Below are 23,681 nucleotides of genomic sequence, written 5' to 3' on the forward strand. Positions count from 1 at the left end.
ACAGCCTTCAAGATCGGTCCTGATGCTTTCGACAAGTCTTGTTTGGCTGAAGACTATGGTATCACCCCACTCTCATTGTCCTCCCACCGTCCGCCCACTTGTGAGACGCCCGCATGTGCACATATGTATGTATGTACATGCGTACTTGGATATTGTGTGAACCCACTCAATCTTGCATCGGCCTCCTCGCCTACATCGGCCGTCTCTTTCATACCGTTATTGTTGCTGCCTGTGTGGACTAGACTGTTGGTTTCCCCTCGTCAATACAAGGACATACATGGGCTTCCACTCCGCGTCAAGCCAGGGCAGCTGTATGCATGGGCGATGTGCATGGGGCTTCTCAAATCCGGACCAAAACTTTGAGGGTTCCTTACCAAAGTTGCTCAACCAACAAGACTGTTTGCTTGGCTGACAGGGAGAACAAAACGCAGCGTTGTAATGAAAGTGTGAGAACTACGGCTTGTTCTGGATTTCAGGGCGTTGTGGCCTGTTGATATAAAAGTTTTACAGTCTTCATCTCGACGTCAGTCAGTGAATGAATGCCTGCTCAATATCTCTGTTCACATCAACCTTAGGGTTAACAGCAATCTTATCGCCAGACTTTACCATCGTGGAAATAGCTCGTACGAGCTATTAACCCCCGCATCCGCAAAGCACGACCGAGCCCTGACTTCATTTCCCATTTTTCGCTTCCTTTCCTCCTCGACACGCATGAAATATTTGCACGATGATGAGGTTTTCAGTCAAGGAGAAGACGGGGCTGTCACGAATGCAGGAGAAACAACAGTGCGGCGCGGTGCGTTCAAGTGAAGTGTAGATTTGCAGGCTGCCTTGTTTTCCCCACTCGTTAGGGTTACATACATAATGCTCAATGCATGGGACTAGACGCATAACAAATAATGCCCGTGAATATGAGAAAAAAGAAGAAATTTCTCCAAGTCTGTACCAAGAACTTCTCGAAATGGCATGGCGATTCTTCATGAGTGGCGGTCAAGTCAGACTCTAGATCCAAATATGCAGAGAACAACGCCGGAGCTGGCTGTTTGAGATCGGCGCCGCCTCCATAATACAAGTGTCTATGATGTACAAGTATGTACTGATGTACAAGTATGTATAACAATTACGAGGACAACATTGTGCTGTCTTGAGCTCAAAGCCTGGGTAAATACACACACGATGGCTGGCTCTTTTTATTTTATTTTTTATTTTATTTTTCGCAAGTTGTCCGTGTCATAGTATCGCGGTGTTGGCCAATGGCGCTTTAAACTTTGGTACTCTATGGTTAGAACTTGTATTGTACTTGTACTTGACTTGGCTCGTCGGTCACTCTCTCCTGGACCTTAAAGGTTGCCATGGCTCTATCGCCGGGCCCGATTTACGCTTGGTATTCTTGTTAGGTTGTGATGACGGCATATAATTACTTTGGTTTCGCCTGAGCCGATGAAGAGGCAAAATGCCGAGGATGGAAAAGGGCATAGTATATCGACAGAACAGATTTGGCTCTTGAATGGCTGTTAGTGGGCAGGGAGAAGAGGGCCCCAAGCCTGGCGCTACAGGTTATAGGGCGCTGAAGGGATACCGTTATAGGTGCTAAAGCACTGACTCCAGCCGGCCTCTATTTCTACCGGCTGGAGATCCGGCGTCGGCCAGCCTGTACAACCACATGCAAATGCATACAATGTACTTGTGTACTTGTGTTGTGGTCTTCGATTAATCTCTCGGATCCATCTTTTGGTCCCTGAATAACAAAGCACCTTGCATTTCTAACTTCTCCGCGCCCTGCAGCAGAAGATGAAGTCACCGATACTTGGACTAAAACAACAGTAAATGTTTATGTGCACTGAGACACTTTTTTCTGCGTCGTCGAGACTTTAGCCGTCTGTATTCTTTCTGTTCGACATGTTGGGACCAAGACAACAAAAACAAGGTCGCAACAAAATGTCCCAAAAAATGGCCCTTCGAAACAATGCGCCAAAATGAAAACGCCTGAACAGGCGCATCTAGCCCAGGCGCAAAACCAAGCTTGCGGAAAAACCGCGGCAGATCTGCGCTGATAAAATGCCCCCGGACTTGATCGCCACCGTTTGTATAGGTACTTCGGCTTATGGCTCTCCGCAGACCGGTTCCTGGCTGGATGCAGGGCTTACATGTTCAGATACCTCTCGGCACAGTTGCACTTCAGGCCACACTGTCTTGCCTACCTGCGCTCTTGCCCGCCGCAGCAACAAGGCGTCCTTCCTTCCTTCTCTTCCTTCCCTTTCTGGTCCCTATCACACCCAGCTTCCTGCTTTCCCTACTTCGCCCCCCTCCTTCCATGTAAGTCAGTTGCTAGTGCTACAGGGCAGAAACCCCCCACTCTCCATGTTATAGGTCCCTACAGGCCTCTCTTCCGATATCTTTACGTATCGCCCAGGCACCTCCGCTGCTGTTCTAATCTTGTGATAGCGAATGACACAGAGGCCTGGCGGCGGAGTACTCACTATCTCTGCAGCTATCTATCCCAAGTAGTATGCAGCTCTAGTTCAATGGTCCCTCACTAAACAAAGACAGGCATTGAGATACGATCCCATACAGCTAAAATGGGCCCAGAGACACAGAGACATATAAACCGCCGTGAGCCCCCCTCCGATCGCCCTTTCTGCCAGTCCTCCTCTTCTTTTTTTCTTTGGCTTTATCCCATTGCACTTATTTCTTCTACTCCATCCTCACTCCAGGTGCCAGCGTTGTTCACCAGGACCTCTTGTCGCTGCATATATACTCCTGTTTATATTTTATATATTTTCTTTCTCTTTGTCGTCATACGACCACAACCTGTCCAAAATGGTAGGTCATGCAGCTATACCTGTGGCCATTACTCAACCGTAACTCGGCCATTTGTTCTTCTCTCTTCCTTTAGGCCTGCCGAGTGGTCAGCTGAGCAAGTGAGGCTCAAAAAACCACACAGCCAGGCCTGGCCCAGCAGTTCGGAAGCAGGCCTTCTGGCTTTGTTGTACCTGGGTGTGCTGTGTTTCTATTTTGCACAAGGCCCGCTGGTGTGCTGTCACGAACAAGATGCTAACCGCTTATAGGCTACCTTCGTTTCTAGAACCGATACTGTACGTCACAATGCAGCCCTCGAGGCATCTCGACAACGCCCACACGCTGGCGCTCGCTCCGAGTAGTGTTCTTCCGAACGCGCAAACAATGACTAACATGCGTATTATTTCTAGCTCGCCAAGTACCTCAAGCTTGAGCAGAATGGCAAGCTCATGGCCGAGTATATCTGGATTGACTCCGAGGGCTCGACCCGTTCCAAGTCCAGAGTGAGTACATGATTCCCTCCATCCTGCTGAATCCCTTATCTCTTGCCCGGATGGCCCACATCTGGTCTATGGCTTGGCATTACGCCAGCACTTCCAATCTGGAAAAGCCCGCAGACCTCCAGAGCCGCACTATGCTTGGGCCTGTTTTGTGGGGTTGTTTGCGACGATGACGCTGTTGCGGAGACAGGCCTTTGTGAGGACCAGACATGGGCAGCAAATTTGGCTTTGGCGACTCGCAAACAGACCAGTCTGCCTGCGTTTTTTTACAGCTTCTGTCTCGGCGCTTACGATGTACGACGCAGCTTCACCGCGAACAGCGGCATCGTGTCTCGGCCTCCCTTCTTCGTTTCTCCTCTCATTGGTACTTCGGTTCCTTTGGGGCGATCTTCGGAGAGAAGGCACATCCGGGTGTTCCTCGGCGAAACTTTTTTTTGTTTGATTTGGAGTTCCAATTCTGACTCCCTATCTGAAGTCGATGGGAATTTGCCGCTTTGAATTACGATTGGTCATTAGTTCGGACGCCATGTCCGAACCCCAAAACTATGTGCAGTCACTAACCCCAATGCCTCCCCATAGACCCTTGACGAGAAGAAGGGTGGCTACGTGCCCACCGACCTTCCCGTCTGGAACTTCGATGGTTCCTCCACCGGCCAGGCCCCTGGCGAGGACTCTGATGTCTACCTGAAGCCCGTCGCCGTCTTCCCCGATCCCTTCCGTGGCCTGCCCAACATCCTGGTCATGGCCGAGTGCTGGAACGCTGATGGCACCCCCAACAAGTTCAACTACCGCCACGAGTGCGCCAAGCTCATGGAGACCCACGCCGAGACCAAGCCCTGGTTCGGTCTGGAGCAGGAGTACACTCTCCTTGACATGAGCGACCGTCCCTACGGCTGGCCCACCAACGGCTACCCTGCTCCTCAGGGTCCTTACTACTGCGGTGTCGGTACTGGCAAGGTTGTCCAGCGTGACATTGTTGACGCTCACTACAAGGCCTGCCTGTACTCCAACATCAAGATCTCTGGCACCAACGCCGAGGTCATGCCTGCTCAGTGGGAATACCAGGTCGGTCCTTGCGAGGGCATTGAGAGTAAGCTTTCCTTTCCTGATCGTATGTTTGAAGTTTTGTAACGGAATGTTTGTTAACCATGTTCTCTTTAGTGGGTGACCACCTCTGGGTGTCTCGCTTCCTTCTGTGCCGCATTGCTGAGGAGTTTGGCGCCAAGGTCTCTTTCCACCCCAAGCCCATCCCCGGTGACTGGAACGGTGCTGGTCTGCACAGCAACTTCTCCACCGAGCCCATGCGTAAGGAGGGTGGCATGAAGCACATTGAGGAGGCCATCAAGAAGCTGGAGGGCCGCCACGCCGAGCACATTGCCGTGTACGGTGAGGGTAACGAGGCCCGCCTGACTGGCCGCCACGAGACTGGCTCCATTGACAAGTTCACCTGGGGTGTTGCTAACCGTGGCTGCTCCATCCGCATTCCCCGTGAGTGCGGTGCCAAGGGCTTCGGTTACTTCGAGGACCGCCGTCCCGCTTCCAACGCCGACCCTTACCGCATCACTGGTATCCTCATGGAGACCATCTTTGGCCCCAGCAACTAAATTGTCGATTCCTGGACTGATCTGACAACTAGCGATGGGTTTGATGAGTGAAAGAAATGTGTGTTGGGATTTAACGGGGCGTTTTGACTTGTTTTAAATCGACATGTTGAGATCCTCAAAAGAAAGGCTTGCGCCTTTTTGGGTTTCTTCTGTTTATACTTGCTTTGTATTTTATATTTCTGGGAGCTCATGTGTAGCCGGACCCCAGTTGAGCCTATGCTACATACGTACAGTATTGAATTTTGAAATGAAGACAGGCGGACACATCTGCTTGAGTTAACATTATAAAAGTCTATTTATAGGGTCTGTAACCCTTGTACTACCTTGAAGTTTCTAGAAGTGTCTTTATTTTCTACTTTGTATCACCAACCACTAGAAATAATTTGATCACACAATTGTACCGTTGAACATTTCCTAAGGCGCAATATTTGGAAAAACGCCTAGTTGCCTATTTTCCTATTCTGATAATTTTCTCTCTCCGTGCTGGTTGCCTGGCAGACACACAGATGCAACTAAAGCAAAACCTTGATAGATTTGGAAGCCTGCCATCTCAAAGAGGCGTGGTGACTAAGAGAAGTATGGGAGGAGAAATTTCAGAGCCACCTTCTGGTGAGAAGACTGTCGATTTTCTCGATCTTTGTTTCTATGTTCCTTACAAATCGATAGTTACAACCCGAAGCAAAGCCAGTTTTCTTTAGCAGTTCTGGAATTTGATCGCCAGTGACAAGTTTCGTTTCATCTCTTCTTTGTAAGTAACGATTGGTTGAGAACGAAGTACTTAAGCTGCTATCGAATCGGCGATTCTCGTTGGCCATTACATCTGACATTCATCTGCTATATAGACAATGTCTTCCCCCGTTCCTCCCATGGACACGGCCATCAAGGATGAGTCGTCCATGGACGTGGACATGCCGCCGGGCAATCCTGGTAGCCCGATGATCGCCGGCACCAGCATGCCGTCCTCCCCTGTTGCCAGTGGCAACATCTCCGAAGTCAGCCCTCAAAAGCTGACCGAAAATGCGGCTGCCAGCCACGCCTGCGGCAAAGAGCCGCACGCCTTTGAACTCCCGGACGCGGAGTTCGAGGCTCCCATCCCGCGCACGCCGCAGAGTGTCCAGGATGTCTTTGGCGCGCTGATGCGCGCTGCGTTGGATCTGGGCCTCAGCGAGGTGGCTGAGGAAGGTGGCGTCCATCTGCGGATTGCCACGCTGTGCTCCGGCACTGACGCGCCGGTCTTTGCTCTGCGGGAGCTCCAGGAGGCAGCTGCCAGCCTGGGACTTGGAAATGTGGTTTCGTTCGACCACATTTTCAGTGCGGAGATCGAGACCTTCAAGCAGGCTTTCATCCGACGTAACGTGAAGCCTGACGGGCCGGTGTTCAGAGATGTCCAAGAAATGGCCAAGTTTGACATGGCGTGAGTTTATTTAAAAAATAGAATGGAGGAGTTTCTCGTCATTTGCTAGATGCTGACTACTTCACTTTCTGTCTGACAGTATGAACGCCGAAGGCTTTCTGGAGGAAGTTAGCCACGATGTTGACATACTTGTTTTTGGCTCGTCATGTGTTGACTTTTCTAACCTCAACAATAGTAAAAAGGCCTTGGGAAGGGGAACAGGCGTTGACATTTCCAAGGCTGACTACACCGTTGAAGAGCCTGACGTGGAAAAGTTTCTCGAGAAAATCCTTGACAGGGTCAAAGGCGAGTCCTCGCGCACCTTTCTTGCAGGCCTGCTCTACATCAGCAAGTACCGCCCCTCCATCGTCATCATGGAGAACGTGATAAGCGCACCCTGGGATGAAATTGCCGACTTTTGGTTTGCCAAGATTGGCTATGTAGCCACGTACCGCAAGTGCAATTCAAAGGACTATGGCATGCCGCATATTCGCGTGCGGGGATACCTGATTGCTGTAGACTTTCGCGAGTTTGCCGGTGATAGCGAGGACATCGTTGCAGAGTAGGACACTGTAATGACTGAGCTCCAGATCCCAGACCCTGCTCCTTTGGTCAACTTTATCTTGCAGCCGGGCGATGAGCGCCTGATTCAACATCGCAGGGTGCTTGAGAAGGCTCCGAAGTCTCTGCGTGTGAATGAGGCACGCATGTGCCAGATGCGCCATGCCGAAGCCCGAGCCTCCGAAGGCCTTCCTACAGGTAACCGCTACACTATGATGGACCATCGTGGCCATTGCGTCCCCCGAGAGGATAGCTTCCAGGAGTCGATTTCAGACCTGGGAGAGCGTGAAAAAGATCTTCTCGATATTACTTATGAACGAGGTCTTCAGAAGCAGTATGACATGAACCACAAGTTGCTCATCTACGACATCTCCCAGAATGTTGACCGCGCCCCAGGACAGCTGGGAATGACCCCGTGCTTGACACCCAAAGGAAATCCCTTTGTCACCAACCAGGGTCGTCCGCTACTTGGGCTGGAGGCGGTGGGTCTTCAGGGCATTGATATAGACCGTATTGTGCCCTCCATTGAAACGCAGATGCAGCTGCAAGATCTCGCCGGCAACGCCATGACCACTACAGTCGTTGGCGCCACCTTGCTGTCTAGCCTGTTGGCTATTGAAAGTTTGCCTCAGAAGCGTCTCGCCCGCCCAGCCCGCCACTACGTCAATACCATGCTGGATGAAACGGAGGATGAGAAGACCCCAGTGGTTTTTGAGGACAGCGATCCAATTGACCTGGAGGATACAGAGCAGATACGCCACGAACAACTCGACACCATGAGCAGCGAGGATCGCAGGTCTCTTTTTGAGGACTGCAGCAGCTACTGCCCCTGCGAGAGCCCACACACTCGCACGGCAGATGCAGAGATTCTGCAGTGTGTCACCTGCCACGAGGTGCGTTGCAGTGACTGCGTGGGTAACCCGCGCCACCACATGCTTCCTGTTTCGCTCCACGAGTTTCAGGTTCGCGAGAGGGCTACGGCCGTTGAGATTGTCAAGAGACTCGCCAATCATGCGTTTGTGCTGTGCAGCCCGGAAAATCTTCCAGCCAACCCTGAGTCGGTCCCCGAGCCATACCTGACCATCCCATCACTGGAAGAGATGGAGCCTTCGTCCGTTCCGGTCGACCCTGACCTGGAACGTGTGATTGCTCTTTGCCGAGATAATGTGCGCCTCGCGTATGAAAAGGTACATGTCGGCCAGGACTTGACCATCTTCTACCAGTCTGCGAATGTCTACATGCATGTCGTCATTGAGCGCTACGCTGTTGTGTGGATGGTTTTTGTCAAGGATAGTTCATGGATTTCCCGAGAGTACGACCACCTTCATGACTGGAGCAAGCCTATTCTGATGGCTGTGGTCGACCACAAGCGCCTCTACGCGGTTCCTCGACCTGAAGACTGGTGTATGTGGGTTGCAGATGAGATCAAGGCAACTCTGTGCATCACTGGCCTGAAGAGTAGACGCTTCAAGCTTACTCTTGAGAACGCCCAGTGGCTTAACAACGGCAAGTGGAAGTCCATCATTAGGTTTCATCCCTTCTGGACGCGTTTTGTTCGCCTGATCCAAGGCGAATATACGTATTCAGACCAGTGTGCTGTCTCTCGAGGTCGGATCCTGGCCAAACATGTGGAGGAAATGAGGGACATGTATCTCTTTGAGGACCCGGGCCTGATCTCGGCACCCGAAGATGACCAATGGGTATTTGCTTGGAGCAATCGGCGCCTTCAAACATTTGAAATCCGTGATGTGCTCGCTACTATGCGCAACTTCCCAGAAACTATGCCCTGCAACAATGGAATTGACACTGTCAAGACGGAGATTTCGATTCTGGGATGGTGGACTGGAAACCCACGTGATCTACCCAAGAGCACCGACTTGGTTCTGCGTGAACGTGAGACGGGTCCCAGCAAGTTGAGAATCCCCCCTCCTTTTGATGGTGTCCATATTCACCCACACGTCTTCCGACCCGTCCTTAAAAGCATCCAGGACGCAAACCACGAAGAATATGGCTGTAATCCAACGCCATTCGTCACTGTGCGTGTTGTTGTGGACAAGCTTCACTGGCCCAACGCCCTCTTTCCCATGCTCCTGCGCCACGACAGCATGGCCTTCAAGTTTGGTGTAGATAGCGATGGTTGGTTGACTCTCCCCTTGCGCTTCCATGCCGATATTATGAAGTTGATCTATCACCACTTCAAGTCAATCACCGAAGAAAGCCTGGTAGAATGTCTAGATACACACGCAGGAACGTTGGATGTCAGACGCAGCGACTTCAAAAACTGCCCGCTGTGCGCACCGCCGACTCCGCGTGTTTCTGGCATCGTTAACTCAGACAGCAGAATAATCGAGTTAATTTCGGACCAGGCAGAGTGCTGGCACTTTGAAGAATGCATCCGCAAGCGGCCATCACCGCTTCAAATCCAAGTGCGCACCATTCCAGGCGTGTTACTTGAGGACGGCATAGAGAAGAGCCACATCGAGGTCCGTATTAGCTTGAATATGGAAGCTCTTATCCACAGAGCTGGTGGGTATCTGCCCCGACCCGCATATGCTCTGGTCAAGCAGTACAAAGAGGAAGTTCTTGTGCGTGCAGACATTGAGACTTGGTACGAGGAAGACGAGATGCGAGGCCGGACTCCATTCATTCAAGAAGTCCAGACTACTACCGCTGGGTGCAGTAGCGCCAACGTCCAATCCATGGAACAACCACCCAGCTTCATTCTCAATGGCCAGCGTCTGCGGCCCGACCAGTTGGCGTCTCTGCGCTGGATGGTTGAAGAACGTGGCAAGAAGGTGGAGTCTTTTCAAGAGCGCGAGATTGAAGAATACATGGTCCCGAATCTAAACATGCGACTCACCGGGGAGGTTGCCCGCGATAACTACGCACAGGGAGGCGTTCTGGCACATGAGGTTGGCTACGGCAAAACGGTTGTTTCGTTGGCGATGCTCGACTATGGGCGCCAGGACTTTGAGAAATCACTGCTAGACCGCAAAGCGGTAGCAACGGAGGGAATCATCCATCTCAAGGCTAGCCTGGTCATTGTGCCGCAGCATCTTGTCAAACAGTGGTGTAGCGAGGCCGAGACCTTTTTGCAAAATCCTTTGCAGCCATGGAAGATTGTGACCATCGACTCTAGAAAAGACGTGGTGGAACTAGACCGAAATGAGCTTGAGAGCGCCGACCTAATTGTGGCCTCGTTCCGCGACATCCAACTGAACCAGCCTCGCCTTGATGCCTTGGCTGTTATTGGCGGCCAGCTTCGAATTAATGAGAAAGAAAGTGGCCGCAGACTTGCAGACTGGTATGAAAGGGCTATTTCGTGGATTAGGCCTCCTGTTAAAGAAAAAGGCGACGGCGACGGCGACGGCGACGAGCAGAATGATCCACGCGACTGTGCTGATATCGACAATCTCACTGAGGAACACCTTCAGCAGATGCTGAATGAAGTTGAGGAGGCTAAAAAAGCACGGATTCCTCAAAGCTCGCGCCGGAGTGGCGCTGCCGCTGATACAAATCAAGACAGCGAGGTAGTCTCAGGTCTAAATCAGTCGTGGCGCAGCTCTGTTGGCCAGCCGAGTCAGTTATGGAAGAGTGGGAGTGTGCTAGAGCTCTATTCGTTTGCCAGTATCGTGTATGACGAGTTCTCATACAACGAGGAACATGTTGTGCTATTCTTCAAACATGCGCTGGCCACTTCCAAGTGGATTCTCTCGGGCACGCCGCCACTCTCTCATCTTGGCCAGATCTGCAAAATGGCCGGCCTCCTGAATGTCCATATTGCACGCGAAGAAGCAGCCATTCCACCACATCTCCCCAAAATCACCCAGGGCCTCTCAACCAAGGACATGTCGCAGGCTGAGCGCTTTCGGTCGTACCGGCAGCTCAAGTCCAGCGCCTTTGTTGCCGAGCGCGACGAGCAAGCGCGGCGCTTCATCCACAGCTTCATCCGCCGCAACTGCGCTATACAGGGCAACTATAACCTGACTGAGCTAATTGTCCCCGTGACCATGAACCCGGCTAGTTCCTTGCTGTACCATGTGGTGCAACAGTCGCTCTTTGATGCCAAGTGGGTGTTTGATGATGTACAGGGCGACCTGCGCGAGATGATTGCCGAGCTCTCCAGCTCGAAAGCTGCGCGCCAGGGTCGTCCAGTCCCGCTGTCAGCTAAGAAGTATCTGGAAGTAGCGGCCGAAGTGCTCATGATGTATGGATCCGGCTGTGCAACGGATTTGATGGCAGCCATGCGCATGCCTGTTGCCAATGTCGATGGCACAAAGGACCGATACAGCGTGGAGACTCTTCTGAGAGGACTATACCTCAAGCAAATGGACCAGATTAGGCTATTGTGCAAACCGATCAAGTCGCAATGGGACCGGATGATGTATCTTTCGGAGCGTCTTGAAAAGGACCCGACTTTCAACCTGCAGACAGCGCCGGCAACGGACCCCCGCAAGACGAAGCAGAGCGGCGCCATCAAGCTTCGCGATTCCATCATCCACGACATCTTCAAGTCTGAGACCCCGTCAGAGATCCAGAGTATCCTGCGCCGAATGATCTTTAATGGCCTTAACCCTAGCCCCGAGATGCTTGAGCGCCTAAGGGAGGATAAACTGACGTTTGCCGATTGCAAATGGGCCGGCCACGAGGGAGGCCCAGCTGTGTACACGGTACTTGATTGGTATCCCCAGTTCATGAATGCGCTAGACTTTGAGGATCACGGAAAAACTGAACGTGCGGCCATCCTGGCAGCCGCCCTTTGGGCTATCAAGGATCTTGCAAGCGTTGCTACACTTGAAGGTTCCTTGCAACTACAGGCTGAAATCAAGGATTTCATCGAGACTAAACTCGACACTATGTGTTTTGCTGAAATGACAAAACTCTTAGAAAGTGCACGCTCTCGTGAACGGTTGCTACAGCCTTTTGACGAGAACGAGGTCAACTGCGGCTTTGTAGGCCCGAATGCGCCAGAGTTCCACTACTGCCGCGCCATAGGTCTCAAGTGCATGCCGAACGAAGGTAAAGTTCAGCTGGCAACGAAATTGGACCGTTTTTCTTCCGGTAATGCCCGTGAAACCGAATTTGAGTTCCAGCGTGTGCTGCCATATTTCCACCCACACTACGGCCAGTCCAAGTTGACGCGGGGCGCATCGATCGATGCCGGCCTTGATGACTTTATCATGACGGTGCAAAGCCTCGAGCGCGGCATCAAGAACCACCTCGTCCCAGCCTTCCAGCGGTACCGCTTGCTGACTCTTGCCCAGAGCTTGGTGCACGAGCATGCCCTGCAATGTCAGGTATGCAGACGCCAGCTGCCCGTGGGCATCCAGCACCACGACCAAATATTTTGCCTGGTGACATGTGGCCATGTGTACTGTAGCCAGTGCGCTTCAGGGTTTCGTGTCGATGAGGACTACCACTGCCGCGTGCTAGAGTGTGGCTGCGCTAGTCGTGGATCACTAATCAGTGTCAAGAACATGTTACCCCTCGACTTCGATGACGGGAGCCAGCTGAGTGCGGCGGAAACCAGCAGCAAAGTCGCCAAAATTGCTACTCTAACCAGCGAGATTATTGAGCGTGGTGACGCAGTCTTGATTTTTGCCCAGTTCGACTATCTCAAGGAAAACATTGCAACAGTACTGACGGAACGCAACATCAAGCACGGCCGCACTGACGGGCCCGATAGTGCAGAGCAATTGGCAGCGTTTCAGCAAGGCCGATTCCCAGTTTTGCTGCAGAGTCTCATGTCGACGGAGTCGGCCGGCAGCAACCTGACAATCGCTAACCACATCATCTTTGCGGCGCCGCTGATGACAGACAAGTACAGCTGGGACATGTACATGCGGCAGGCAATTGGGCGGTGCAACCGGCCCGGCCAGACCAAGAACGTGTGGGTCTACCACATGGTGACGCGCTTCACGATTGAGGCAGACGTTTTCGAGCAGCGCTTCCCCGATTGGGAGCTGAAGCTGGCAGACTCGGCGGTCGTGTTGTCGCGTGAGACTGAACGAGAGATGGCAAGTGTTGATGAAGACGGGGACGTGGTGATGCCAGAGGACGAAAATGAGAAGGAAGGGTGTTTTCTGCTGCCGTGCTTGAAGATGAACGAGCCAGCTGGCAGGCTCATGTCAGAGTCGACATACGCGCGGGCTTTGTTTGATAGCAGAGAGATTGTAAGACTGTTGAGCGCGTTTGATGATGACACTGCCGAGGAGTGAGAACATGACCTTTTGTTGGTGTTTGGTAGTGTTTAATATAGTTACTTGATCGAAGCTGAATACAACGTGTCAACTAACCCTTTTATATTACTATGTCCATGTCCATCTCTAAATAGCACCCTTCGCTGCCTTTTTCAAAGCTTCGCTGTTGGCTTCTTCCACAATCCCTTCTCACTAGTATCTATCCGGACCCAGACGCCCTCGCCCTCCCCAGCCTCAAACTCGACTTCCTGGCAATCCTCTGCCGCTACACCATTTGCAAACTGTGTAACCACAAAGCTAATCGCCTGGCCCGGTTCTCCCAGCACCACCATGGGCGCATGCCACGTTCCTGCGCCATACGTGACGGCCTGTTCCGGCGTCGCCACAAACGCGCGCAGCCGGCGTAGGTCCGGCAAGCCAGCGCCAGGCAGTGCCCAGGGATGCGCCAGCGGCACATTTGCCGGCACTGGCATGTCTCTATGCCCCAAGCCGCCATCAGCCTCCGACAGCGACGGCGCAACAAGCACTAGGAAGCGCGCAGACGCGCGTGGCGTGCGCAGCGGGATAAAGGTTTGGCTGGTGTACGGGTGGCGCTCGAGGATCTTGACAGCGAAAAACGACGGCTTGGCTGGGCAAGCGGGAGCAGCGCCTGACGGGGACTGAAACGGCGCCGTCCGCGAGAGCGTCCGCGAGCCGCATACAAACATGTTCAGGACGGCGGCCGAAGCCGTCTTACTCGGCGCCTGTGCGTAGAGGTCAAGCGGGCGCGAGATGTGCTGGTACTTGATGGCTGAACCCTGGTTGGCTGCCACGGCATTAAAGGGCAACGCAGAAGATGCGACGGCATCAGCAGCAGCAGCGGTTCCAGGAGCGAGATCGGGGTGCGGGTTCTCCAGGACCTCGCCGAAGGGCTTGAAGGCGGCGGGTGTGAGTGGCTCGGTGGGAATTTCCAGGGCCAGGCCAGCGATATTTATTTTGAGAGGCGCCATTTTTAGGGAGTGGTAGTTTGAGATAAGACAGGAGAAAAGAAACAAGTTTCTGTGAAAAACAAACGGTGTAGAGAAAGCAGTTTATGTTGTCCTATGTTGGACAATCCCTCCGGTCAAGTCCCCGGATCGATGCAGGGTTAATGGACATATCTAACCCTAGAGAAAAGTAAACAACTAACAGCCGAACCACAAGATAAGATACGCTTGTTGACCTTACGCATGGCATCTCGTCTCTGGATACTCAAAAGAAAAACTGCAAAATAGTAGATAGCAAACAATTTCTCACTGGTTTCTTTTTACTAAGAAAGAAAAGTAAGAACATTGGACGAAGGAGGCTGAAGTGGCTGGCCAAGGGTCTTTCTGCTTGCCATTCACTTCCATCCTTGGACGATTTGGCAGGCTGTTTCTGGCTCCCCTGACCATCACCACACGGTTGACTTACATGGGGTCCCAGGCGAAGATGTGAGAGACCCTGGCAACCCGTCTTTGTTTGGTGAGGCCCATTTTCTGTCAGAGCGAGTACTACCACTGTGCCAAAGACACGAACGTTCATTTGGACTTGCTTACTTAGTGAGGCTTCTATCATCCATTATATACGCTGGGCTCTCATGGCCACTGTGCTGTACGCTAACTGGGTAACTTGGCCTCTTTGTAGTGATCCCTACAAGCCTCTACACTAAAGCAGGGGCCAGAGAAGATGCGGCGGGCGAGGGTGGGGAGAAAAGAGCGGATGAAAATGTGCCGCAGAGGCGTTTGCAGTGACAGTTTGTGGACGACGAGGGTGGGAGAAAGAGAGAGAGAGAGAAAACTGGTAGACAGGGGCTCTTTTCTTTCTCGCCTTGTGAGTTGCTTATGTCTGGACTTTTCTACCGTTGTAGCTGAAGACAGAAATGAACGAATGATCGGCGCAATTAGCGAGTCAAATTCAAAGGCCCAGAAGGCCATCCTGAGCAGCCTGCGGCTGGACTCGGGGACATTCCGAGCTTTTTGCTCTGCTTTTTTTTTCTTTTTTTTTTTTTTTTTTGCGTCTGTCTCTGAGAACGACAAATACCTTTCTCGGATGCAACGTAGCCCTCCCCTTCTCCTCCTGCTTCGCCGGTACTTCTCAGTGTCCACTTTGCCTGTCATGGCAGAAGATCTGCCGCACTTCCAGGACCTTGCGCGGCTATGAGAGTCGATCAACAGGCAGAAGACAGCCTGGGAGGGCTGGCCTGCTGGGAACAGGCCTTGAAGCCTTTTTCTTTTTTGGCTCTTGTCGCTGCAGCGCTCACATCAGCTGAACCGGTCGGCGGTGCAGATTGCGCTTGATCGGGACGAGTCTGTGGGTGTGCTCTATTTGAGAACATGGTGGGATTAGCAAAGAGCGAGGCCGTAGATTGATGTGCCGCAGATTTCGAGGCTGGTGAGAAGGTGCTAGTGAGTATTTGAGTTTTCCGGGCTGGGATACGGAACGAGGAAGAAATATCGTAGGTATATATGCGCTTGGAGACATTGTGGTATTCTGCAGAGACGCATTCTGTTTCTTACCAACTTCATTCATACCCTTCACCATGACTTTGATTCTCGAATCTGCTCTTGCTGCCGCACTTTCATGCGGTCTCGCCATCATTATCATCTCTGTTGCATTATACAAACACAGTACATACTGCCAACGACAGCAAAGGCAGCGACCACCGGCCCTTCCCTTTCACCTCGGCTTCAAACATCACTCTGGGCAAAAGGACATCTTTCTACCCGTCCATTCACCGGCCTCAACACACTTCCACCACACAGAGCCCTCTGTAAGCTTTGCAGAGCCAGACGCCGGGCACACTGGGCTATTCAGATCTCCCGCTTTTGCAAAGCCTCCCTCGTGCGGACCGATTCTTGGTCAAGACTCCTTTGAAGCAGCTTGGGCGGCCAGCTTCGGCTCTGGCCCATTCAATACAACCCTGAGTTCCACCGACGCTGCAACTCATTTTGTGGAGCCTCTCGATGACATCGCACCAGATGACCTCACGCCGCTCAGCAGCCGTGCGCCTTCGGCGTGCTATTCACAGCGGCCCCGGGCTATCTACTGGGAGGACTCTTTTTACTCATGCCACCACGACGTCACGGGGGACGACGAGCCGGCTGTACTTACCGCGCTTTCACCTGCTGTCACAAGACGGCCAAGCCAGACCGACAGCATCGAGGACGACGAGCCGTTCTTGGTTCGGCCGGCGTCACATGCTCTCATGCCAGAAAATTTAAGCGCCGCTCTCGCGGTATTATGAAGTAATAAACGGGCAGATACCTACCACATTAGTATCTCCGTGTGTTGAAGTGTCCCTTTGTTCCCTCTTTCTTTGGTGCATGTCTTGTAGACATTGTGCAACTGCAACTTGGTGTGTGTGTAACTGATGACGAGGGTGCGAGACACTGTGTCAGCGCGCATAACACACAGTGCGGGTACACTGTACGGTGCGCCCTTTCCACGATAGCCTGCCGTGTGTTGTTGGACAAAGACAAGCTACCATCTTGGAGGCCAAGTAACACGAAGAGCTCGGATAAGGCTTCCGGAGGGTGGAAGATAGCTTAGAGTGCATGCATGTACACACAATAAACCATGTAGACTGTACACTCCATTGACTGAGGCCCATTCGGAGCTGACCTCCGAGCACGGTCGCCACAGGGTCAGCAGAGGCCCCAGGGCCAGCAGAGCGTGGACTCAGGCGAAGGAAGACGCTCGAAGGTTCAGGAAATGTCCAAGTGCTTCTTGGCTCTTTTGAGCCTCAGCGGAAGAAAGGAAAACTCGGCTCTGCCTCTCTCCTGCCCCACTTGGCTGGTCATAGTGCCCAGAGGATACAAGGCTCACGGGTCGACAGAGACAATGAAACGAGCTCTAGGGACATAGACCAAGGCTTTGGCTTCATTTCCATTGTTGTTTTTTGCGATTCGTTTCATGTGGCCTCAGTCACAAGAACAGTCACGGACCATGCTTATTCACAAAAAGAAAAGAAAAAAAAAGATATCTGACTAAAAAAAACCCTGGCCTGTCGCGGCGTCGCCTTCGCGCTAAGCGACAACAAAAGGAAAAACCTTTTTGTTCCTTTGAATCAGTCTCTTTCTCAATGCGTTTGGCAGAAGAGAATGTTGTGAAAACTAAGTTGCAAAAACTCATGAACAGACTGTTAAAACTAACCTGCATGTGTATTTCTTTTTCCTTTCTTTTTTGAGGCCAGGTACATCTTTTTTTCATTTTTTTCATTTCATTTCTTCTGTTATTTGCGTCCATGTTCGTGTATGACTTGTGGCAACTAAAGAAACGGCAAAAACCCATCCACTCCTCATGTCTCAAGTTGTCACTTATCCTCTCTTCTCTCTTGTCACTTACATAAACTTGCATGCGCGGCATCCTGTGACACCCGATGCCCTACATTCCCGTTTCCCTCCCCTCTTCCTGTCAGTCAACCGCGGGCATCTGGAAAAGGGTCTTTCCGCGTGCTGTACGTATATTTGAGGCCTTTGATATTGGCCAGGCATGGCCTCTGCCTAGATTCAGGCCGGAGCTGTGCACCGACACTTAGGAACTCACGAGCCTCCGAAGGCCTAGAGTACACATGATAAAATGGGTCGTGTTCTATCGAGTGCACCTGCAAATTGCTGGGTTCGTGAAGCCCCAGGATGGAACAATAAGCTCTTTTTTTGTACCAAGTGCTTAGGGGGGTGTGCAACTAGGACGCCGTATAGATGCCACACATGTATGTAGAGATGCTCAAAGCGCCCGCGACACGCAACAACACCGGAGGATCTCGCGGTCCAACAACAGGTGACTTGTACAAGCGTGCAAGGAAATACAGTGTGCTCTGTTACTGTGCCTCCAGGAAACTACACATGCACATATCAAGTAGCCGGAAAACGGCCTCTTGCGGCCCCACAGTCCCTCAGACCACGAACCACCACACAGCAAGGTCTGCCCTTGGCTAGGTTGGGAGAAAAGACGGATGCCGAGCCGATAATGACACTAGCACTGGTGTATGTACTTGTACACACGCACTCTCACGTCTGGCCTACACACTGATCTCTCTACGCCCCGGCTATAGACTGAGCCGTAGTGGTATGCACATACGCCGGTGTGGACTGGAAAGACCATCATGTATCTATACATCTAGAGGAAAATGAGCAATAGCCTGCCGCCGGAGTGCTCGTTCGGCTCTGTGTTGTTCTTCTCAAGTGCTATATAAATGTCCTGGCCCAGACCCCATCTCGGGAAGGAGCCTGACTCATGGGCTCACCATCATTCAAGCAACTGCCGTTTTCACTGGACATCACGCTTTCTAAATCAGGTTATTCTAGATCTTTCTCAGTCAACTGCCTTGTTTTCTTTTTCGGTTCATGACTTGATAGTTTCCTGCTCTATTCTTCTCGAGTCTTTCGCGCCATCATTCATTTGGCAACATCCCTCTCCGAATCACTTAAGAACCCACCGAGTCCTCTCCCCCACAAAGTGCCAACTAGCTTTCTGCCTTTACTTATTTCCACGTTTTCGGCTGTTTTCTCATTCTATTTCATACTATACCAAAGTCTCCTTTCTTTATAACTGCTAGTCAAATTACGGGTCTTGGTGACGTCTAGTGTAACTTCACTTATACGCTTTTGGCTTTTTATCCACCTATTTGTTGCTTACTATCGTCACTACGAGCTCTTGCCACTGCCTATTTCAAGTTGGACTGTTGTTCAATTCAGAAATCTTGCCTCCCACACACCTACCTCCATGCCAGCCAATCAAGAACCACCCACAACTATGCCTTCACCCCAGACGCCATCACCGCCTCCGGCTTTACCCACTTCTACTAGCCAGTCTTCTCCTCGCCCTATATTAAGAAGCGAGGAGTCACCATCTTCTTCTGCTTCTACAGTTCACGACCATAACAACGACCGAGCCTCATCTCTGCACAAAGAGCCCGACTGGACACCGCAAGTGCATACCAACAAAATGCACGACGATAGCGACACTCTCGACTCGCAGAGCATCAACTTTGACCTTCGACAGCACCCAACTCATGTGTCTGTGGCTGGACTCGATGCTGTAGATGTTGCACTGGATGAAGCGATGTCTTGTATCGAGGTGCCGGACTCGGCCTACGACCGCTTCACGGCTCGGCGCAAGACGATCATCGTCGCACTAATCTCGTTCTGCTCCTTCTTAGCCCCCGTCTCCAGCACTTCAGTTCTTGCTGCATCGCCCGAGGTCGCCTCTGAGTTCAACACCACAGGAACCATCATTAATTTGAGTAACGCCATGTACATGTTGTCTATGGCCATCTGCCCTGTCTTTTGGGGTCCGCTGAACACTGTTTATGGCCGACGACCGGTAAGTCCTCCCTTTTGGGTGCTGATTTCCGAAATATTACAGCCATTTCCTACATCTACAGCTCTAAATAAATACTAATAGAACATAGATTCTCATCACCTGTTCCTCGCTGTTCCTTGCTTCCTCTGTAGGCACTGCCCTGGCTCCAGACTTGGGATCGTTTTTCTTTTTCCGCATTGCCACCGCGTTTCAAGGTACAGCCTTTGTTCTCGTCGGCTCAGCCTGTATTGCGTATGTTTCCCCTACTCGAAACCTTCACTGATTATTTTCATCTGCTACGCACAAAGTACTAACTTGGTTATAGTGACATCTATCGCCCTGCCGAGCGCGGCACTGCCCTTGGGTGGTTTCTGTCAGGGACACTAATCGGACCTGCCATTGGGCCCTTTTTTGGCGGTATTGTTGTGACTTACACTTCATGGCGCATCATCTTTTGGGTACAGACTGGGCTTGCCGCTATTGCCATGTTTGGCTCCATGATCCTCGTGCCTGAAACAATTCTGCACAAGAAAATCGACGATCTGGTTGGCTACTCGCAGGTGCAAAAGACGCGCGCGGTCTGTACCATGCTCAACCCGATCCGAGTCATCGAGCTGTATCGCTACCCGAACCTTGTGATGGCTGGTCTAGCAGCCGCGGCTATGATCTGGAACATGTACTCGCTACTAACTCCGATTCGGTATATCCTCAACCCGCGCTTCAACCTAGAGAGTCCCATGATGAGTGGTCTGTTCTACCTAGCACCTGGCTGCGGGTACCTGACGGGCAGCTTCATGGGCGGGCGTTACGCCGACTACACGCTGCGCAAGTGGATAGAAAAGCGTGGTGGCGAGCGTGTTCCCGAGGACCGGCTGCGTTCGGCCATCCCATTCATGGGCATTGTTATCCCCATCTGTATCATGGTGTATGGCTGGTCAGTCGAGAAGAACATTGGCGGCATTCCCCTTGCCGTCATCACGCTCTATCTGCAAGGCGTGGCCCAGCTCTTCTGCTTCCCAGCGATCAACACATATTGCATGGACGTAAATCAGGCGCGCAGTGCAGAGGTTATTGGGGGAAACTATCTGTTCCGCTACATTTTTGCTGCTGGCGGCTCAGCAATCGTTCTTCCGGCTATCGATGCGATGGGCCTCGGCTGGTACACTACCATCAGCACCGCGTTTTTGATCATCAGTACTGGTGGACTGCTCGCATGCATCAAATGGGGCAAGGGCTGGAGAGAAAGTATTGACAATGAAAGGCGGCGCAAGCGGTTGGAGGCGCGGGTTGAATCCGGGAAGCTCGAATGTGAGAAGGAGAAGTGCGAGCAGTGAGCCTTGATTTTGGGCTATATACTTTGGGAAAATGTAGTGGATGAATGTGCACTTGCGCCTGTTGATTTTCTTTTTTTTCCTAGCGACTTGTAATTTTGTAAAAATATAAAAGGACACGATTCTTATATCAGAAGGTTTCGATTGTTTGTTTAACTGTCTCTAAATGTCAACATCAACATCACGACGGTAATTTCCATGTATGGTTGAGTGCTGTCAGAAGTGGGTCTGTACTACCTCCTTACTACTTTTTGAGCCAAATATTAGCCGAGAAACCGCCGATGCAAGAGAATCTCTGAGTACACAGAGCTTCGACGGAGCTGGAACTGAACTAATACCCCGTCCAATGCCATAACTGTGTCGGGTTTCTGTGTACTAGTGTGAAACTCAATCTCTCTGAATGGCCATTCTTCGCTCACTACGAACGGCGCGTGCCTGCCGATCGGGCTCTTTCTTCGTGGTCCCACGGCCAATCTACGCCTACCTTGACGCATGCCACCAACGTGGACGGAATAGCAGAGGCTATGCAATGAAGCAGTCAGATCCGCTAAAGATTCTATTTTACGGATCGGACAATTTTAGCTGTGCGTCATTGAGTGCGCTGGTGGCAGAAAAAGAGACAAATCCTGGGCTGATTGAGTCAATCGAGGTTGTGGTGAGACCGGGGAAACCATTTGGAAGAGGCCTGAAAATGAAGAGAGAAGGTAATTGGCCTTTTGGTGATATCAAAAGCTACTGTGTTTGTCAGTTTTTCTGAAAGGTGGCTAACCTTGCGGCTGCTATGTTAGTTCCTCTACAAAAGCTGGCTGAGAAGTTGGCTCTGGTTGTACATGAGCGTGACACCAACACTGGATGGACGGTATGTTGGGCGAATATCTTGAAGATTATTGTCTTGTTATTCTAATGCTTCTCTTGTTTAAGCCTAATTTTCCGTACAATCTCATTGTCGCGGTATCATTTGGCCTAATGATTCCTGCTCGTCTCATCCGTGCTGCCAAATATGGAGGGCTCAACCTTCATCCATCAATGCTACCTGAGTACGTTATCTTGCACAGTATAAGTCGGCTATTCTATACCCATAACTAACTTCGACAGTCTCCGTGGCGCTGCCCCTTTGCACCACACCCTCCTCCAGAACCGGACGCACATTGGTGTTTCACTACAAACCCTACACGAAACTAGCTTCGACCACGGTCTAATTCTAGCACAAACACCTGCGCCGGGTCTTTCGATCCCAGAAGACTGCACGCTTGACGAGCTGCACGAACTCGTCACGCCCATCGCAGCAGACATGCTCGCCACCGGTCTGCGCACAGGCATCCACGTTGCCCCGCAGCAGAGCGTCGGCTGGGTGCCCCCCGCCGACTACAAACTGCTCGAGGCACGACGCCTAGAGAAGCGCGATCTGCGCATAGACTGGAAGTCATGGACGGCCCAGGAAGTCGTGCAGCGCCGAAAGGTGCTGGGTCCGCTGTGGACGCACTTTCGCTCGCCGTCTGGAGCGCTAACAAGAGTCCAGTTTACGGAGGTTGATTGGTCGGCGCAACGCAAGCCACTCCTGGACGCGGGTAAGAAAGACTTCGAGAATCTTGGGCCGGTCGAGCTGATTTCTGTCAATGAGGATGAGGGAACCGAATCTGTTAGTCTTGTTAGGCCTCTAGGGTTCACTGAGGATGAATCCGTGGTCCTGCAAATGAGATGTGGTGGTTATCTGAAGGTCCGTCAAATAAAGCTTGCGGGGAAGGGCCAGCCAACATCTGCGCTGCTGGGATTCCGAGGGCTGTACACGGAGACCAAGGATGATTGGAGGAAATTGAATAACCAAAAGTTGGCCTGTTAGTGGAAGACATGGCGTAGACGCATGTAGTACTAAGCTAGTTGACGATTGCTACACGATAGTTAAACAATTTACCTTTGAGAGGACATGAGTTGTGCTAACCCTCCACTAGGGTTACCAGACGTCAGCTTCATGAAGCTCCACTCACAATCTTCCACACAACCAGCGTCACCTCTCACCGAGATCTATACACATCCGTTAATTCGAAGAAATGGTCTCACACGGAAGGGAAGAAACCGCCGGCGGCAGTGCCACAGCATCTGTGCGCCGTGGCATTTCATGGGTAAGCAAACCTCTACTAACCCCTCTTCAAAAATCTACTGACGTCATGCTTCTCCGTTACAGGGCGCCGCGCCCGCCACTGAGGACACTGATACTCTTGTCCTCACGGCCCCATCTGGCGTCTTTGTTGATTTGCGGTACCCGAAGCTGTCCACCCTGACGTCACTCGCTACGCCAGCCTCCCATGTGTCATACTGGGTCTTCTCCGGCACTGCTTTCAACAGCGACTACTCCGCCGCCGGCCATGACACCGACGGCACAGAGGACACCTCCGACGCCTCAGCGTCCACCATCACCATGCCGCACGTAACGCACACGCGCTTCGTGCACGCGATCGACAACCGTGCGCCTCCGGGCTCCGGCCCAGGCTCCGTCCAGGACGCAGGCGACAGCATGGCGCTGCCAAACGGCGACCACATCGAGTGGGGCGTGATGCCGAACCCGGCGACAGGTGTATCCGAGCTATACAAGGAGGTCTGGCGCGCAGCGCCACAGGGCGCCAGCGCGGCGCAGGCCAGAGTGCTTCGACTACAGGTCAAGCAGGGCCAGCAGGCGCGGGGCGACGCGCTGCGCATAGGCGATTACTTCCAGGGCGTGCTACAACGCGGCGGGGCAGATGGACAAGTGGTGGCCGGCAGGTTCACGCGGACGGTCGTGGACGGGGTCACGGGGTGGGCGTGGGATCCGCGCAGCACAACTACGGCACTGCCGGCGGGTTGGGCGGCCGACGATGATGAGGAGGAGCAGAAGATTGGGGCGGAGGTGACGGTCGAAGGCTTGGTGTGGGAGGTTGTCGAAGTCGCTTGACGGAGGGCTGGCGAAGTGACGATGGCGAGATGGAAGTGAGACACGTCACGTGAGTGTATGATGC

The 23,681-nt window shown here is 52.2% G+C and overlaps 7 protein-coding genes across 7 annotated transcripts; 6 read left to right on the forward strand and 1 right to left on the reverse strand.

Moving 5' to 3' along the window:
- Window positions 1-2,820: 2,820 nt before the first annotated feature.
- Window positions 2,821-4,903, forward strand: BROUX77_002361 (uncharacterized protein; the record flags this gene model as incomplete). Its single annotated transcript, XM_073746893.1, has 5 exons — window positions 2,821-2,823; window positions 3,069-3,095; window positions 3,210-3,302; window positions 3,879-4,389; window positions 4,461-4,903. The coding sequence occupies 5 exons, from the start codon at window positions 2,821-2,823 to the stop codon at window positions 4,901-4,903; spliced, it is 1,077 nt and encodes a 358-aa protein (XP_073607443.1).
- Window positions 4,904-5,748: 845 nt separating this feature from the next.
- On the forward strand, window positions 5,749-13,075 carry BROUX77_002362 (uncharacterized protein; the record flags this gene model as incomplete). Its single annotated transcript, XM_073746894.1, has 3 exons — window positions 5,749-6,317; window positions 6,397-6,850; window positions 6,926-13,075. 3 exons carry the CDS (start codon window positions 5,749-5,751, stop codon window positions 13,073-13,075), a joined length of 7,173 nt encoding a protein of 2,390 aa, XP_073607444.1.
- A 134-nt stretch (window positions 13,076-13,209) lies between these two features.
- Window positions 13,210-14,046, reverse strand: BROUX77_002363 (uncharacterized protein; the record flags this gene model as incomplete). Its single annotated transcript, XM_073746895.1, has 1 exon — window positions 13,210-14,046. One exon carries the CDS (start codon window positions 14,044-14,046, stop codon window positions 13,210-13,212), a length of 837 nt encoding a protein of 278 aa, XP_073607445.1.
- A 1,550-nt stretch (window positions 14,047-15,596) lies between these two features.
- Window positions 15,597-16,301, forward strand: BROUX77_002364 (uncharacterized protein; the record flags this gene model as incomplete). The annotated part of the gene is made up of 1 exon (XM_073746896.1): window positions 15,597-16,301. The coding sequence occupies one exon, from the start codon at window positions 15,597-15,599 to the stop codon at window positions 16,299-16,301; it is 705 nt and encodes a 234-aa protein (XP_073607446.1).
- Window positions 16,302-18,781: 2,480 nt separating this feature from the next.
- Window positions 18,782-20,694, forward strand: BROUX77_002365 (uncharacterized protein; the record flags this gene model as incomplete). Its single annotated transcript, XM_073746897.1, has 3 exons — window positions 18,782-19,381; window positions 19,470-19,612; window positions 19,686-20,694. The coding sequence occupies 3 exons, from the start codon at window positions 18,782-18,784 to the stop codon at window positions 20,692-20,694; spliced, it is 1,752 nt and encodes a 583-aa protein (XP_073607447.1).
- A 397-nt stretch (window positions 20,695-21,091) lies between these two features.
- BROUX77_002366 (uncharacterized protein) lies at window positions 21,092-22,531 on the forward strand (the record flags this gene model as incomplete). Its single annotated transcript, XM_073746898.1, has 4 exons — window positions 21,092-21,395; window positions 21,480-21,550; window positions 21,613-21,728; window positions 21,787-22,531. 4 exons carry the CDS (start codon window positions 21,092-21,094, stop codon window positions 22,529-22,531), a joined length of 1,236 nt encoding a protein of 411 aa, XP_073607448.1.
- Window positions 22,532-22,739: 208 nt separating this feature from the next.
- On the forward strand, window positions 22,740-23,617 carry BROUX77_002367 (uncharacterized protein; the record flags this gene model as incomplete). The annotated part of the gene is made up of 2 exons (XM_073746899.1): window positions 22,740-22,811; window positions 22,874-23,617. The coding sequence occupies 2 exons, from the start codon at window positions 22,740-22,742 to the stop codon at window positions 23,615-23,617; spliced, it is 816 nt and encodes a 271-aa protein (XP_073607449.1).
- Between the last annotated feature and the right edge of the window lie 64 nt (window positions 23,618-23,681).

This window comes from Berkeleyomyces rouxiae (assembly GCF_048999995.1).
Source record: "Berkeleyomyces rouxiae strain 22BRR77 chromosome Unknown BrBRR77_ptg000002l, whole genome shotgun sequence".
NCBI classification, from domain to species: Eukaryota; Fungi; Ascomycota; class Sordariomycetes; order Microascales; family Ceratocystidaceae; genus Berkeleyomyces; species Berkeleyomyces rouxiae.